Raw genomic sequence first — 15,112 nt, 5'->3', positions numbered from 1 at the left:
ACTCTTGGCCATGTTCAGTAGGTGCCGGGCAAGGGACTGTTTATAAGCTTTGTAAGTCATTTGATTTATATGCAGTAGAAAGGTAGGGGCATCAAATCGTAGTCCCGTCCCAGTAATGTGTTCCGTCCATCGCGCCACTGCACTCCAAAACGGGGTCAGTTTGGGGCAAGACCACCAGATGTGGAGAAATGTACCCTGTGCCTTCCCGCATCTCCAGCAGGAATCTGTGAGACCAGGGTACCAATGTTTCAATTTGACCGGGGTCCTGTACCACCTTGTACGAATTTTGAATGCAGTCCCCTGTGTTTTAGTGCTAAGGGAGCACTTGTGTGAGAAGATGCACGACTTCCTCCATTGAGCAGCCGAAAATTGTAAACCTAGATCTTTCTCCCAAATTTTTTGGTAGGGATCTGTTTGGGATTGACCGGGGGGGGGGGGGGGCGTGCATAGCCATTTGTACGCCAATGAGGTCACTTTCCTCATCTGGGTCCCCGACAGGCAGCATTTCTCAAAGTCTGAGAGGTCCCTAGTAAGTTGGGATTTATGCTTGTTATTTTGGAGGAAGTCGTGCACCTGCATGTAGTTCCAGGTATTTAGTGGTTTTTCAGTGGAACACCTATTTCTCAATTCCTCGTAGCCAAGGAGTTTACGGTTGTGGAAGCAATGGAGTGCAAGTACGGGTCTAGTCTTATTTTCATTAGCTGATGTGAGGAAGGTTTTGTTGGCCATTCCTGGTGGAAAGGCAGGGTTGTTATAGAGAGACTTAAGTGGACTCGGAGAGGAGGAGAGTTCAGACCGAGCTAAAGTTTTATGGAGTATGTTCAGGGTCGTGCCAATCAGAGGGTGAGATGATCTCTAGGGGGATCATGGAGTGATCGGACCAGGGGAGAAAATGTGTATCACAGTTAGACCAATTCCTCTCTATATCTAAAAAACAAGATAAACAAGCCAGGCTTTAGATGAGCCATGACAATGCCAGTCTATCATCCTAGTTAGATGCGTGGCGTAGTAGTAGTTCAGGAAGTTGGGGATGCCCATTCCTCCGTGCTCTCTAGTGCGCTGCAAATATTGGAAACTAATTCTAGGATGTTTATTAGCCCAGATGAACATTCTCTGTAGTGAGGTGAGGCGTCTAAAAAATGAATTAGGAATGTGGATCGGGAGAGCATGGAACAAGTATAGAAGTCTTGGTAGAATTGCCATCTTTACTATAGCGGCTCTCCCGAACCATGAGAATCTTCCCTTATCCTATTTCTTAAGGTCCCTGGCTAGTGTGTTCAATAAGGGGGAAAAATTAGTTTCAAACAACGAGTCGAGACTTGGCGTGAGTTTAATACCCAGATATTTTAATGAGGAATTCTCCCATCTGTATGGGCAATTGGCCTTCGTCAGGGCTATCATATGTGTGGGGAGGGTCAGATTTAAGGCTTCTGACTTAGAATTGTTAATTTTGAAACTTATAGTAGTTAAATTGCTTGTTAAGGTTGGGAATCGAAATGTGCGGTTGTGCGATGTATAGGAGCAGGTCATCAGGATAAGCTGACACCTTATGTTCCTTGCCCTGCATGTGTATCCCTTGAATAGAGGGGTCTAGGTTGATGGATCTAATTAAAGGCTCTAAGGTCAGGATAAAAAGGAGGGGTGAAAGTGGGCATCCCTGTCTTGTACCATTACACAAGTCCAGCGGATCGGAGAAGACCCCGTTGACCTTCACCTTAGCCTGAGGGCTGGAATATAATGCATGGATCCATGACATGACATTCGGGCCAAAACCAACGTGTTCGCAAGCAGTAAACAAAAAGTCCCACGACACTCGGTCAAAGGCCTTCTCTGCATCCGTGGATAGCAGGAGGCCCTTAAACCCGACTGATTTGGCTCCGTGGATCAAATTCAGTGATCTAATCACGTTGTCCCTAGCTTCTCTGCCGGGCATAAAGCCGACCTGATCCGGACCAATGATTTTCTCAAGGTGGGGTCTGATCCGGTCCGCTAAGATCTTGGCTAGAATCTTTAGGTCTGTATTCAGGAGTGAGATTGGCCGGTAATTCGAACAGGCCGTTACGTCTTTGTCAGGCTTTGGGATGACTGCAATGTGTGCCAATAAGAACTCATTGGAAGGTTTGTGTCCTTCCTTAATGACATTAAGAGCTGCAGTGAGGTGTGGGGACAGGGTGTCGATAAAGGTTTTAAAATATTGTGCCGTAAAGCCGTCTGGGCCTGGGCTCTTGCCTGGTTTCAGTGCTTTAATTGTCGCTTCGACCTCCTCTCTAGTTATGTCAGATTCTAGGATGGCAAGGCTTTCCTCGTCTAAGGACGGGAGACCACTTTGGGACAAATAATCAGCTATAGCCTGTTTCCTGGGTGCAGTGACACCTGTAGGAGGATTTTGTGGTGGTATATTGTAGAGTTGGGCGTAAAAGTCCTTAAAAACATTAGCTATACCCCTAGGATCATGTACTGGTTGACCTTTGTTATTTTTGATGTTGATTATGCAATTAGCTGTTTGTGCTTCTTTAAGCGCTCTGGCAAGCAGTTTACCTGATTTATCCCCATGTTCATAATATATGGACCTTTTGAAAAAAAGGATTCGTTTTGTGTTGGTGTCCAAGAGAGATCTCAGTTCGTTTCTAAGTTTGATCAATTCCTCCTCAACTTGATTGGCTAGCGTCTGTTTGTGTTTCAGTTCCAAGTCGTTTATTTTAGAAATCAGGTCATTCCTCACTAGATCTCTCTCCCGTTTCCTCTGCGCACCGGCTTGAATCAAGTCTCCCCTGACCACTGGTTTATGGGCCTCCCACACAGTAAGGGGTGAGGTATCAGCTGAGGAATTATCAGAAAAGTAGTTGGTCAGGGTGGATTGTATATGGTTCTGAGTGGTTTGATCAAGTAGGAGAGAAGCGTTGAGTCTCCAAGATCTGTCGCCTTTATGCACAGGTGAAACTTCAAAGTGGAGAGAGACCGGGGCATGATCGGTAATAGTAATTAATCCGATTTCCGCCTTCCTCACATCAGCTAGATCCCTTTGGGAGATAAACAGGTTATCTATCCTCGTGTAGCGATTGTGGGTGGACGAATAGAAGGAGTAGTCTCTAGTTGAGGGATGTAATGTTCTCCAAACATCAACTAACGTAAGTGACTGTAAGGAGTGTTTTATTCTTTTGAGTGCAGAGAATGCGAGGCACGATTTGCCTGAGGAGGTATCCTGAAGGGGGTTCAGAGGGATGTTAAAATCCCCCCCCCAGGATAATGCAACCTCTCGCAAAGCTCTTAAGCTCCGCAATCATCTGATTGCAAAAAGGGACTTGGGCTTTATTGGGGAAATAGGTGTTTGCCAGGGTAATCGGCTTATTATTTAGGGTACCGGATATGAAGAGGTATCTAGCTTTCGGGTCAGTTAGTTGCTTTTCAAAAACGAAAGGTGCGTCTTTATGGATCAGTATTGCCACACCTTTAGTTTTTGCCAAGTCGTTGTTAGCATAAAAAACTTTTGCGAAAAATCTATTAGTGAGATCAGGGTGGGATTGTCCCTTAAAGTGGGTTTCTTGCAAAAAGACTATTTGAGGCTTACATTTTTTGAGTTCGTATAATATTTTTTTCCTTTTCTCGGGGATATTTAAACCGTTGACGTTATGTGAAATTAAAAAGGGGTGCTTACCCAGCTTCGAGTATACTATCTTGACCGTAAGTGGAGCACCTGGAGTGATTGTTTGTACCTGTAGGCTTCTCTACTAGAGATTTGAAAAAAATTGATTAGTAATTCGTAAGTGAGAAGGGTTGTGGTAAGGCAGAAGGTATGAGGGGAAAGGGAAGGTGTAGAACAAAGTAAACAGAAAAGTGAAGAGAAGAGTACACACTAAGTAGTGCGTGGACAAACTGACTTCGAGGCAGTCAGGTTGTGCCCGCCAATAAGTAGGATATAGTGTAAAACGTTAAGTATAACAAATATAATTCAACGATCCTATTTGGGGAAGTGGAAGGTCGAGCTGGAGGATGACCTCAGTACTGAAATGTAATAAAGGTCTATCACTATAATAAGCTCGGTACGATCCCGATCTCCAAAAGGAGCAACAATAGGCATAAATGCAATAATAACACCAACAGGCGAACCAAAACAGGGAAAAGCCAGAGAACAGTGCAGGGTCCAAAGATACCGAGTGGGTTCCAGTAATATATTCCTTATCGTGTGTTTTCAAGGGAGAGTCTAGTGAATATAACAAGTAACTTGCTCATTGGGGTACCGGAGGGTATTCCGATAAAGACACCATGACAGGAATTACAGAATGACCCAGTTACTGTTTTCAGAAAACTCTCTGGCTCAGTTCAGATCTAATAGGTCATGAATTGTAGGGCTGTCAGGCATAGTTCCAAACAATAGAGGTACCTTTGGATGTAGGTTGTGGAAGTCCAAGTCTCTGGGGTGCGATAAGAGATCCCCAAACTCCCATACCCTAGATCAAGGCTGGGGTGTGACTTCATATATTTTGTGAGGGCTCACCAATAAATTACTAGAAATCATCACAGAATCAAGACTGAGAAGTCACGTTTGGATATGTTAGTTTGGTGATCAGCAAAACTTGTATATTGGCGCGATCTAGCGTCCAAACTCGGAATTGCCTATATAAAGAAAATCTCAAAGTTATCACAGGCTAGTTTATGATGGTATGTAGGGAAAAATAAAAAATAAAAAAGGCCAAGGTGAAGGAGGAAAATTGCTTGTGAAAGCTCAGGGTTTGCGGATATCTTCAAAGCTCAGTAAGGGAGGATATTTATAAAACGAAGGGCTGAAAATGCTGTGGAGTAAAGAGGAATCAGATAGGATAATCACATTTTCAAGGACTCCTAATGTTGTTCCCTGGATCTAGGAGTTTTGGGGGTTTTGGGCGATGATCCAAAGAAGGGGTTCAATTCCCTTTTCCTTTGCTGCTTTCCCTTCTTGTGGTGTGGGGAGCGAGAGGTGGATGCCTCTGGTTCGTCCGGTGTTGAGCCTGGTGGATGGGGGAACAGGAATTCCGCATACCAATCAGGTACCTCCACTTCTCCCAAATGAAGACTGGCACAAAAGTCTGGCAAGTCTGCGGGTACACGAAGCAAGTGCTGTTTTCCCCCGTAGGAGGCCTGCAGTGCAAAGGGGAACTTCCAGCGGTATGGGATGTTCTGCGCTCTGAGTATTTCTAGCAACGGTTTCAAATCGCGCCTGTTTTTCAGCGTTATGGGCGATAAGTCTTGGTACAATTGGATCGCATGTTCGTTAAAGAGAATGCGTTCGTTTTGCCTAGCTTTAGAGAGTATTTCCTCCTTCAGAGGATGGCTGGAGAGACAGCAAATGATGTCCCTGGGTGGAGCGTCATCCGGGGCTCTGGGACGCAAGGCCCTGTGAGCTCTTTCGAACTCAATGGGTGATTCTTCAGGGTGCTCAAGTAACCCATTAAACACCGACTGTAATGCAGATTTGGTTTGCTCCCTTTCCACAGATTCAGGGATCCCCCTAACTCTTATATTATTCCTCCGACCCCTGTTGTCCAAGTCCTCCAGCTGCCTGTTCATTGTAATTAAGTGTGTGGAATAGGACATAGTGACATCCTCCAACCTCTTAATAGCTTTGTCCCTGTGCCTCCCGGCCTTTTCAGTAGCAGCCATTTGGTCTGATAGTCTATTAATGTCTGCCTTGAGGTCTATAATTGCAGCATTAAATGAGTTTTTAATATCTGCCGCAATGGCTGTCATAGTCTTGAAAGTAAGAGGGGGTCAGTATGATCTGTATCTCCTACCGTTTCCTCGGTATCGGCTTGTGAGTCGGTTTCATAATCTCCCTCTTCATCACGCTGTGCAGCCCGCGCCATCTTGGAAGCAGTGCTGCCTCGTGTGGAGCGAGATAAGTTGAAGAAATCCGGTATGTTTTTGCCGCTGGTACCAGGTCTGGATCGCGGGGTTATGGTGCTGTGTCCTCCTTTTAAGATTCTGCCCATAATTAGCCTTTAGACTGCCTGTTTGGGTTGAGGAGACCGAATCGTCTGAGGAGCTCTCTCCCCAAGCTGCCATCTCTCCCGCGCGCCAAGCCACGCCGACCCTTTCTCTGCACCTGAACATGGCATGGGTGTTAACATCCTGGCAAATGCACTGAGTTCTTTCATCTGTTTCAAGGTGTCAAGATAACATTGACACCCACAGCAGATTGCTTGGACGCCATACAATTGCTTAGAGTGCAATGTTAAAGATAAGACATTACCTTTTCAATCAAACGGAATGCTTCTCTCAATCGCTGTCCACAAACTTTCGTTCGCCTTCCAATTTTTAAGAATTTAGGGAAGTCAATTGTTCCCTCGCCTGCAAAGAGACAAGACCTGTATAAGCCTTAGTTCAAATGTTCACCAGAAAAGCATAAATTGAGAGCCAGTGCAAGTCAATGACATCAATTTTGTGAAAGCCACACTCACAACTGGATTACATCCTGTAGATCTTAGTTAGATTGCCCCCTCTGTTGCCAAGTCCTCATTCGATTTTGCCTTTGTACAGGACTTACCATCTGCATCTACTTCATTGATCATGTCCTGCAGCTCTGCCTCTGTTGGGTTCTGTCCAAGCGACCTCATCACTGTGCCCAGATCCTTTGTTTTAATAGTGCCATCACCATGGGATGGTAGGAAGGAGTGAACCTTGTAAAATTAATACCTTAAATAAATAACACCCATCACTTAGCATAGATAATAAACAATAATTTTGACTAGATAGGTCAATAAATAGTTAAATGAAATAAAAGGCACTCGGACTCACTTTGTGGATAAAATTAGGCCGCGGCTTGTTTTATTAACTGGTAACAATTAAATTACATCACCATATTTCTTTTAAATATATACAAACAGACAACCCAGTCATTAACAACTCGGGTTGCAACTCACAATAAATAATAACAGAATTCATCTACATCCACCAGACAGGCAATGCCTCATTGCCTGTCACCAAACCCCCGCAGCGCGGCCATCTCAATTAAAGTACCTAAATTGGCGTTAAAAATGTCAAGGCCAATGTTGGAGAAGTGGACCCCATCATCTCTATAGAGACCCTGGATTCCCCCTTCCAAGTCCGAGTGCCTATAAGTAAGGATTCCCACCTGCATTAAAAACTTTTCAAGGGCCTTATTGACCCTTTTTTTAACCTTACCTAACAACCTCAAATAACCCGATGACCAGATCAACCTTTGAACAATTTCTGAGAACACAATGACCATGCCCGGAAACCTCAGTTTCAAACCATGCAGGTCATCACGAATCTGAAATATCAGATCCAAGGTTCTAACATTCCCTACGTCATTACCACCTAAGTGAACTACAAGAATATCTGGAGGCGGGCGGGATATCAGCATCCTGTCCAAATTTGATAACAACTCCGCCCACCGCATACCCCTCTTACTCAACCAGGACACTTGAAACTTGCTTTGATCCAGGCCAAGGTGTTCGGAGTAAATCCGGTGCCTCGCTCTCTGTTGAGCCCAAAATATAAATGAATGCCCCACAATCCACACTCGTAAACGTTCACCTGTAAGGAGCAAAGACAAGGTTAGGACGCACGTAGGAAGCATAACAATCGGATTTCCACCTCCCTAGATGCTTAATCAAACCAACCTCCAGCCCCACCCGAGATGCCTCAGTTGCGGCCCCAATCCTAAAAGAGTGGGATGAAAAACGCAACTGACCCATCCCAAGTGCCTGAAAACATTTTTTTAGAACAAAATCGAATTGAAACTTAGTAAGAGCTTTCCCACTTTCATGTACTAGAAAAAGAGCATTACCACTAGACCTGATCTTTAAATATTCTGATACTAGAAAAACGGGACAAACTGGAGAACCCCTAAATTTGTTAAGATGACACCATTGACCCTCACCTGACTGATCAGTTTTTGATTTAGCCAGAAAAATACTCAATCTATTCTCAGTGCAGCATACATTAACCAATTTTAAACCTGAACCTAACACAGAATCCACCGGGATAAGTTCAGATATCCTCAATGCTGCAAAAAACAAAAAAAAACAAAGAAAAAGCCGCCCTGAACATAACTGCTTCAAAAGGCGAATAGCACACGCCTGACAAAACAGCACACAACTCCTGCAAAATGTTCAGGGTAACAGGGCGCCTCTGATCTACCTGAGCAGTCCTTTTACGATACCCTTTCATAGCTTGCTGGACAGAAAAGAAGGAAGAACAGGCCGGGAGGCCCTGCAATTATCCAAAAAAGGAAATGCCAGCTAATATCTTGTTAATATGAGTCCATGAATATCCCTTTTTAAATAAAGAGTTCAGAAAAAACAGAACCAGCTCCTCCGAGAATTAATCCTGAGGGCTGTTCACCGAGTTAAGAAAAGCCAGCCACATAGCAAATGCCGATTGGTAACCCGACCAAGTGCTGTGCGCCAAGGACTGTTTAACATTGTCCATTACTAATTCTATACCAAGTCCCAAAGGTGAGCCGGGCAAGGCATACCCACAATGTCCGCTTCTGGGAGGAGCTGAAAAAATCGGTGTACCTGAAACCGAGATAAAGAGTCTGCCAGGTCATTGTCTTTACCCGGAACATACGTAGATTTAATCCACACATTATGCGACAAGCACTTAAAAAACAGGTATCTAAGCAAGGCATTGACCGGCGGAGATCGGGAGGACAAACAATTTATGGCGTACAGCACGCCTCTATTGTCTGTGCTGACCAATATGCGTTTGTTACGAAAATGTTCGCCCCAAACCTCTAGGGCCACTACAATAGGAAAGAGTTCCAACAGTACCACATTCCTGACCAATTTTGATCGCTTCCAACGCTCACACCACCGCTCCGCACACCAGTGCGTCCGCCAAATAGCGGCGAACCCCACTGAGCCCGCAGCGTCAGTAAAAAGCAGGAAGTCCCTGTCTAAAATAAAATCCTCCTGCCAAATAGCTTTCCCATTAAAATTTAACAGAAACTGTAACCAGACCATCAAGTCCTCCCTCATATCATGCGTTACTCTCACATGTGCAGAAGGGGACTTGAGGTCTGATACTGAAATATACAACCTACTGGAAAAGGCTTTGCCAACAGGAATGACCCTGGAGGCAAAGGCCAACAGTCCCAGCAAGGATTGCATCTCCTTGAGACAAACCTTCTTTTTTCTAATTACTAAAAACAACATACATCGTAATTCCCGGAGCTTGTCGGACGGCAATCTGAATTCCATCAAGACCGAATCAATGGTGATACCTAGAAATTCAATGCAGGTGCACGGCCACACTGTTTTTTCCTCAGCCAAAGGGACACCAAAGGATTTACATAACATACAGAATGTTCTCAAAATAAAATCACAATCAGAGGTGTCAGCTTCCCCCATAAACAAAAAATCATCCAGATAATGCAGGATCTGAGATGTACCTGTCACTTGCTTTACCACCCATTCTAAAAAGGTGGAAAAGCATTCAAAGTAATAACATGACAGTGAACACCCCATGGGGAGACACCTGTCAAAATAAAAATGACCCTCAAAAAAGATACCAAGCGAAGTAAAACAGGACGGGTGCAGAGGTAACAGCCTAAAAGCGGACTTAATGTCCGCTTTCGCCAGCAGTGCCCCCTGACCCAAACCCTTAATAATCCTCAGAGCATCCTCAAAAGTGGTGTAGGACACTGACGCATAATCCAAATCAATTTGTTCTTTTAAGGAATCACCTCTGGGATAGAATAGGTGATGAATTAAACGAAAAGAATTTGGATCCTTATTAGGCACTATCCCAATTGGAGATATCCTGAAATTTTCAAAGGGGGGTGAACAAAAAGGACCCACAAATCTTCCTTCCGCTATTTCTTTATTGATTTTTTCAAAAACTACATCAGACATATTAACTACAGACTTTAGATTACTGACTAAAGTACACCCCTCTCCTGAAAACCATGGAAGTCTAAACCCAAACTGAAAGCCTTCAGTTAGGAGCTCCGCTTTCCAACGATCGGGGTACGCTCGCAACCACGGTAGCAGCTCGGACAGCTTCACCGGGGTTGGGGCCTTTTGAATTGCTTCCCTGCTCGGCTCCTGCCATTCTTTTGAAGCATTTTGCGACCGGGTGTGCCGGTACTTACATGTAGCCGGCCATCAACATTGTGAATCGTTGAAACTAAAACAGATCCCTCGCTTATAACCAGAGGGACCTGCTGCCTGCTGGGGGGTACTTGACACCCATCTAGGCTGAAAGGCCGGCTTTTGGGGCAGAAATAAATCCAACCATAAACCGACGTCCTTAGTACCCCACTTTGAACCAGGGTGTACAGCCATTTTCTGTCTAAATGCAACATCATAATGATACCATGCGACCCCCCTAAAGCCCTTGTATGCTTCAAGAATAATTTTGATATGATGAAATAAACCCACACTTTTGTTAGGAAACTTTTCGCAATAAATGGAGGAGTAAATGCAAAAAGCTTGTAACCAATTGAAAATAGTTTTAGACACAAATCGCTTCCTATCACTTTCTTCCTCCTTTTTATCTCCCTTAGACATAAATTCCTTGGCAGACGGCAGTAACAACAGCAAGTCAATGTAAAGCCCCTGCCAAATTTTTTCCTTAACGGTCTCGGGTAAATGAAAACCCAGTGGCGAGACCTCACAAGGCATAGATTCCTTTAACATAGATTCAGGCAGGTTCTGCTCTCTAGCAGCCGAACACATGACATTTCTATCTGGGCCACTAGATGGCGCCCATACTTCAGCTACTGGCACAACATCTACAGGCTTAGGGGTCTGTAAACTTTGACAAAAACTCTTGAATAAATCAAATAAAGCATCCGGGTCACCACCTTGCACAGGCTGATGTCTGGGAGGATCAGGGTCTGCTGGCGCCGACACCGCCGCCTGGGCTTCCTGCTGTGATGAGAAGGGATGGCTGCTGATCTGGGGGGCCGCACCCTGAGAAGCAGCGGGCGGCCTACCTCCAGACTGATGACCCGCTTGCTGCCTGATGGGCGGCCTGGAACCCGCCGCCGCGCTCCTTCTTCTGGACTCCGCATCCTCCGGGGGGCCTCCTCGCTCCGCGCTGTCTGCACTTCTTCCCGCCGGTCGTCTCGGACTTGCTGGGGAATATCTTCTCCTTGGGGTCCTTCTTCACTTCGCCGGGCCGACTGCCCCGGAAAAACTTCCGCGATCCGCCTCCCTGCTGACGTCACGGGTCCGGTGACCGGTAACCATATCCGGCGGACCTGACGCGGCATCTTGACCCGCAGAAGGAACCTCTGATCTCTCGGCTGACCACCTCACTTCCGCCGCCGCTGACGATGCTGCTACGAACGGTTCTTCAGCTCCCGACACCCGAGGCAGCTGTAAGCATCTTCGGATCCACTCATCCCCGCCCGCTTGTTCTATCAATTGACGGATGAGAGACATAGCGACTGGAACCAGGAACAGATAGGAGACGTAGAGAACACAGGAACGCAGTTGAGGAGATTTGAAGAAGATTGAGCCCCGGGGTAACTTTCTCCCCATAGGTGGAAGAGAGCGGGCAGAGACAGGGGCTCATTCGCTACCTTTCCCAAGGGAAACCTAAACTGCCTAGCTACCCTGCTAATCTGCCTGGCTACCCATCCCGGTGGGAAACCCAGAGCGGGAAAAACACCAGGAAAATCATATAGGTCAAAAGGACACCATACTTTCACCCAATAGCCTTCCTTATTAAACTTACATGGCTAAACCATATCCCTATCTTTTATATTTATCCCTTCCACCATCCCATATGAAAGAGGGGCTAATTTAGCCCCCTTTCTAATATCCTTTTCAAATAGTGAGAAGGCTTCTCTGAATTCTAGAAACAGAACACCATGTGTTAAAAAATGCATATAGCCACATCAGTGAACTACACAAAAGTATGAAGACTCCTTAATTTTACAGCAATTGCTATAGATAAAGCAGAAGTTACACATTGCATACATCCAATAAGCACTCAATTTAGGTCGTCACCTGGCCTAAGCCGTTTTAAGTAGCATCAAGTTACTAACAGACACATTTATGGTGGAAAACACCCATTTTCCTTCTGCCATAAAATCTTCTGCCTGCTGTTTATGAATTGCATACAAATAGCTGCACGCAAAGCTCACTGTAAAATCCAGGCACTCATACAGAAGTTCATCCCAACATCTGCAGATGTCTGGGAGTTGGGTCACCCTTTGCCCAGACAGTCAATTAAGGCAGCTGAAGAATCCTGAACACAGCAACAGATGGCCAAGAAACCAAAAGCTCTGGCTAGAGTGACAAGGCAGATCTGACAATGCTAAAGTGGCACTTTACAAAAAAGTTCCCTAAAATTAGCTGTGTATAATTAAAAATTTCAGGCCAACGGGAACTTGGCATTGTAAAATTCCCTGTCAAGCAACACCAGTGTTCCCTTGCTCCACTTTAGGCAAGAAAGCCACAGTTTGAGTTCCTTCTAGTGCCTGTAAGTATCCATATTAGTCTTCAATCTATGGGGTCACCTTGGATTCTATGCCCAGGAAGTGTACAGCATGTCAATATATTCAAGATTAAGCATGTTCCATATTCAAAGAACTTCAACTGCCAAAATGCCAGCTGAATTACAGGAGGGAGGGGGGGGGCAAGCTTTAATCTTTTATTGGGGTTGCTGTCATGGATCCATGCATGACCAGCACCTAGTGTTCCACATGGTCAAGAGCAGGGCTTGCAGATTTGCTTTGAATCTAGGAGTCAGCTAAAAAGTTAGGAGAGACACGCACACACCATGTTACTGAAGGTAAACATTTAACCCTTTCACAGCCATTTTTGCACACAAACTGCCACCCCCCAGCATTCAATATATTCTGAAGGAAGACACCCTAGAAAAAAATCCCAGTAGTTCCAATTCTTTTTAGGTCAGGCAATATTACGCAAACGTTAAAAAAAAAAAAAGAAAAATAACCTAATTTTTTGGGTAAAATATAAAAGCTGTGGCTGCAAATAGATACCCAACATGTCAGTACCCTATATTTTCCATAGGCGCTCGTTATGAAAGTCTGGTGCTAGAATTATTGCCCTCATTCAGGCATGCGTAGTGATCTGCAACATGTGTATCACAATTGATGCTTTCAGATCTAAGAACACTATGTGCAAATATGCAAGGGCCTCTTTTTGTTAAGGGGGGGGGGGGCGGGATAGAGAGTTGTGCTTGAGTAATTTTATAAATTAAAAAAGTTCCCCCAACCCTCCTAAAAGGCCCTGCATGTCTCCTCTGCTACACTGAATGGAATGCAAAGTCTTACTGCAATACATTCTTTCCCAGCCTTAATAGCCGGAGAACCTGGCAACGGGAACCTGGAAAGGACACTTCATTTCTAGGTCAAAAGCTAGAAGAGTGGAGAGTCCCCTCTACTCCCTCCCCAGCAGCACCCGCTATGCAAGGCCTGTAGATCAACAAGTGGAGCCCAGCATACATAGCAAGGGGGCATTCAAGCTGCAGCCCAGGTGCCAGGTTAAAATTCTAGTTGCCATGGCAACCGGGCGTCTGGGGTTGGTCGAGCCCCAATCAAGGCAATGCAAATTTGATTCCAGTGGTGACCTAGCTCTAAAGCAAAGTTGTCAAGGGTGCCTAGAATTACCAATACCCCAAGGCTGGCTTCACTTATGAGCTGCCATTCCCAGCAATCTATACAAACTTGTGCCGACAACTAAATGGTTCTGTATCCCAATTTGGGCAGGGGGTAATCTGGCACTTTACCACTACAGGTCCCATGAAATACTGATGGTGGGATTTGTAGTTTAATTGAGTGGTAAGACTGTTTTTCCTGGTTTAGGGCAATGCACTGGACATGAATAGGCACCATCACAAAGGCAAACCCATGTACGTTTTGAATAGATTTAAATGGGTCTTCTGTTGGCTGAACATGGTCACGTGAGTAGAACTAAGTGCACGCCTGTAACCTACAGGAAGTAGGACCAGAAGAACTTGGCCATACTACAGACTTCCTTATGGCCCATTTGTTCTGTCACACCATTTGCAATGGCATGTGCTGGGAAATGGGCAATGAAGTACTTTTCTTCATTGTAGTGTACGCCAATGAGCTTTGGTAAACCTAAATAGAATGTATTTTGTGACAATCAGGGGGGGGGTAAGAGAAGCTGATGTTCTAACCAGCATACGACGCAGTCAAGCCCTAAAAGCAGACCTTCTGTCACAACCCACCTGGGGTCTTGCAGTGGAGAGGGAACCCAGTTGCAGTGGAACAGCACTCCCTTACAATCACGACCCTCAGGAGTCCCTGGAAGTGGGAACAGGGCCCCGTAGGGTCTGTGGTGGCACGGAGGCCTTTAATGAAGAGGAGGAGGTAAGGTTGACAACTCTGGAGTCAGGTCTGGCAGGCAATCAAGGAGTATCCACCTGAAGGAGAAGGGATCAGGAACCAGGAACACAGACAATGCAATTAGCAGACACACAGGAGCAAGGAAAATAACCAAGCACTGACTGGAAGGTATGCTTGGTTTATATAGGGAGCCAGGATCACATGACCCACCACCTCCCACCAGTAGGTGGGGCTGCCAGGGGCTATAAAGGGAGGTCAGCGACCCAGCGCCATCTTGGTTTGCTTCATAGAACCTGATCTTACCAGATCTTCAACTCTCCTCTCTCTCTCTGTGTAAAACACTGTAACCGCATGGCGGCCGCCATCCTGCCATGACAGTGTGCTGCTGCAGTCCTCAGAGGTGAGGGGAGGAGAAGGAGCCACCGCAGACCCAGAGGGGGTGTCTCTGTGACTGGCAAGCACCGAGACTCTGTTGCGAGAACGCCGCAGGCGCCCAGACGCAGGTGAGTACGCGGCATTGCCGTGACAGAGCCCCCTTCCTAAACGCGACCTCAGGGCGCGAAATAGGGTTGGTCGGCCAGGGTGTCTTCTGTGGAAAGCTCTAATCTTGGCAGGTGCATGAACATTCTTAGCTGGCTCCCAGGATCTCTCCTCTGGGCCATACCCTTTCCAGTGGATGAGATACTCCAGATTTCCCCTACGACGTCTGGAATCAAGAATCTCTTGGACTTCAAACTCTTCAGAGCCATCCACAACCACTGGAGAGGGTGGAGCCACAATACGGGAAGGAAATCTGTTGGGTTTCCAAGGTTTTAGGAG

The 15,112-nt window shown here is 45.7% G+C and overlaps 1 protein-coding gene across 1 annotated transcript in view; it reads right to left on the bottom strand.

The window, feature by feature from the left end:
- The window catches only part of LOC309550328 (uncharacterized protein), a gene marked incomplete at its 5' end in the record, with an annotated part of 302,387 nt that extends 291,166 nt beyond the window's left edge, over window positions 1–11,221 (bottom strand). Inside the window, 3 exons of the mRNA XM_082250725.1 lie at window positions 6,227–6,319; window positions 6,471–6,653; window positions 10,943–11,221. Of these exons, the coding sequence (XP_082106851.1) occupies window positions 6,227–6,319; window positions 6,471–6,653; window positions 10,943–11,221 (555 nt within the window). The remainder of the gene's footprint in view (window positions 1–6,226; window positions 6,320–6,470; window positions 6,654–10,942) is intronic.
- Between the last annotated feature and the right edge of the window lie 3,891 nt (window positions 11,222–15,112).

Source organism: Pelophylax lessonae, assembly GCF_965119305.1.
Source record: "Pelophylax lessonae genome assembly, chromosome: 3".
NCBI lineage: Eukaryota > Metazoa > Chordata > Amphibia > Anura > Ranidae > Pelophylax > Pelophylax lessonae.
Note: the sequence above shows the minus strand (reverse complement) of the source record. Positions and strands in the feature narration are given on the sequence as shown.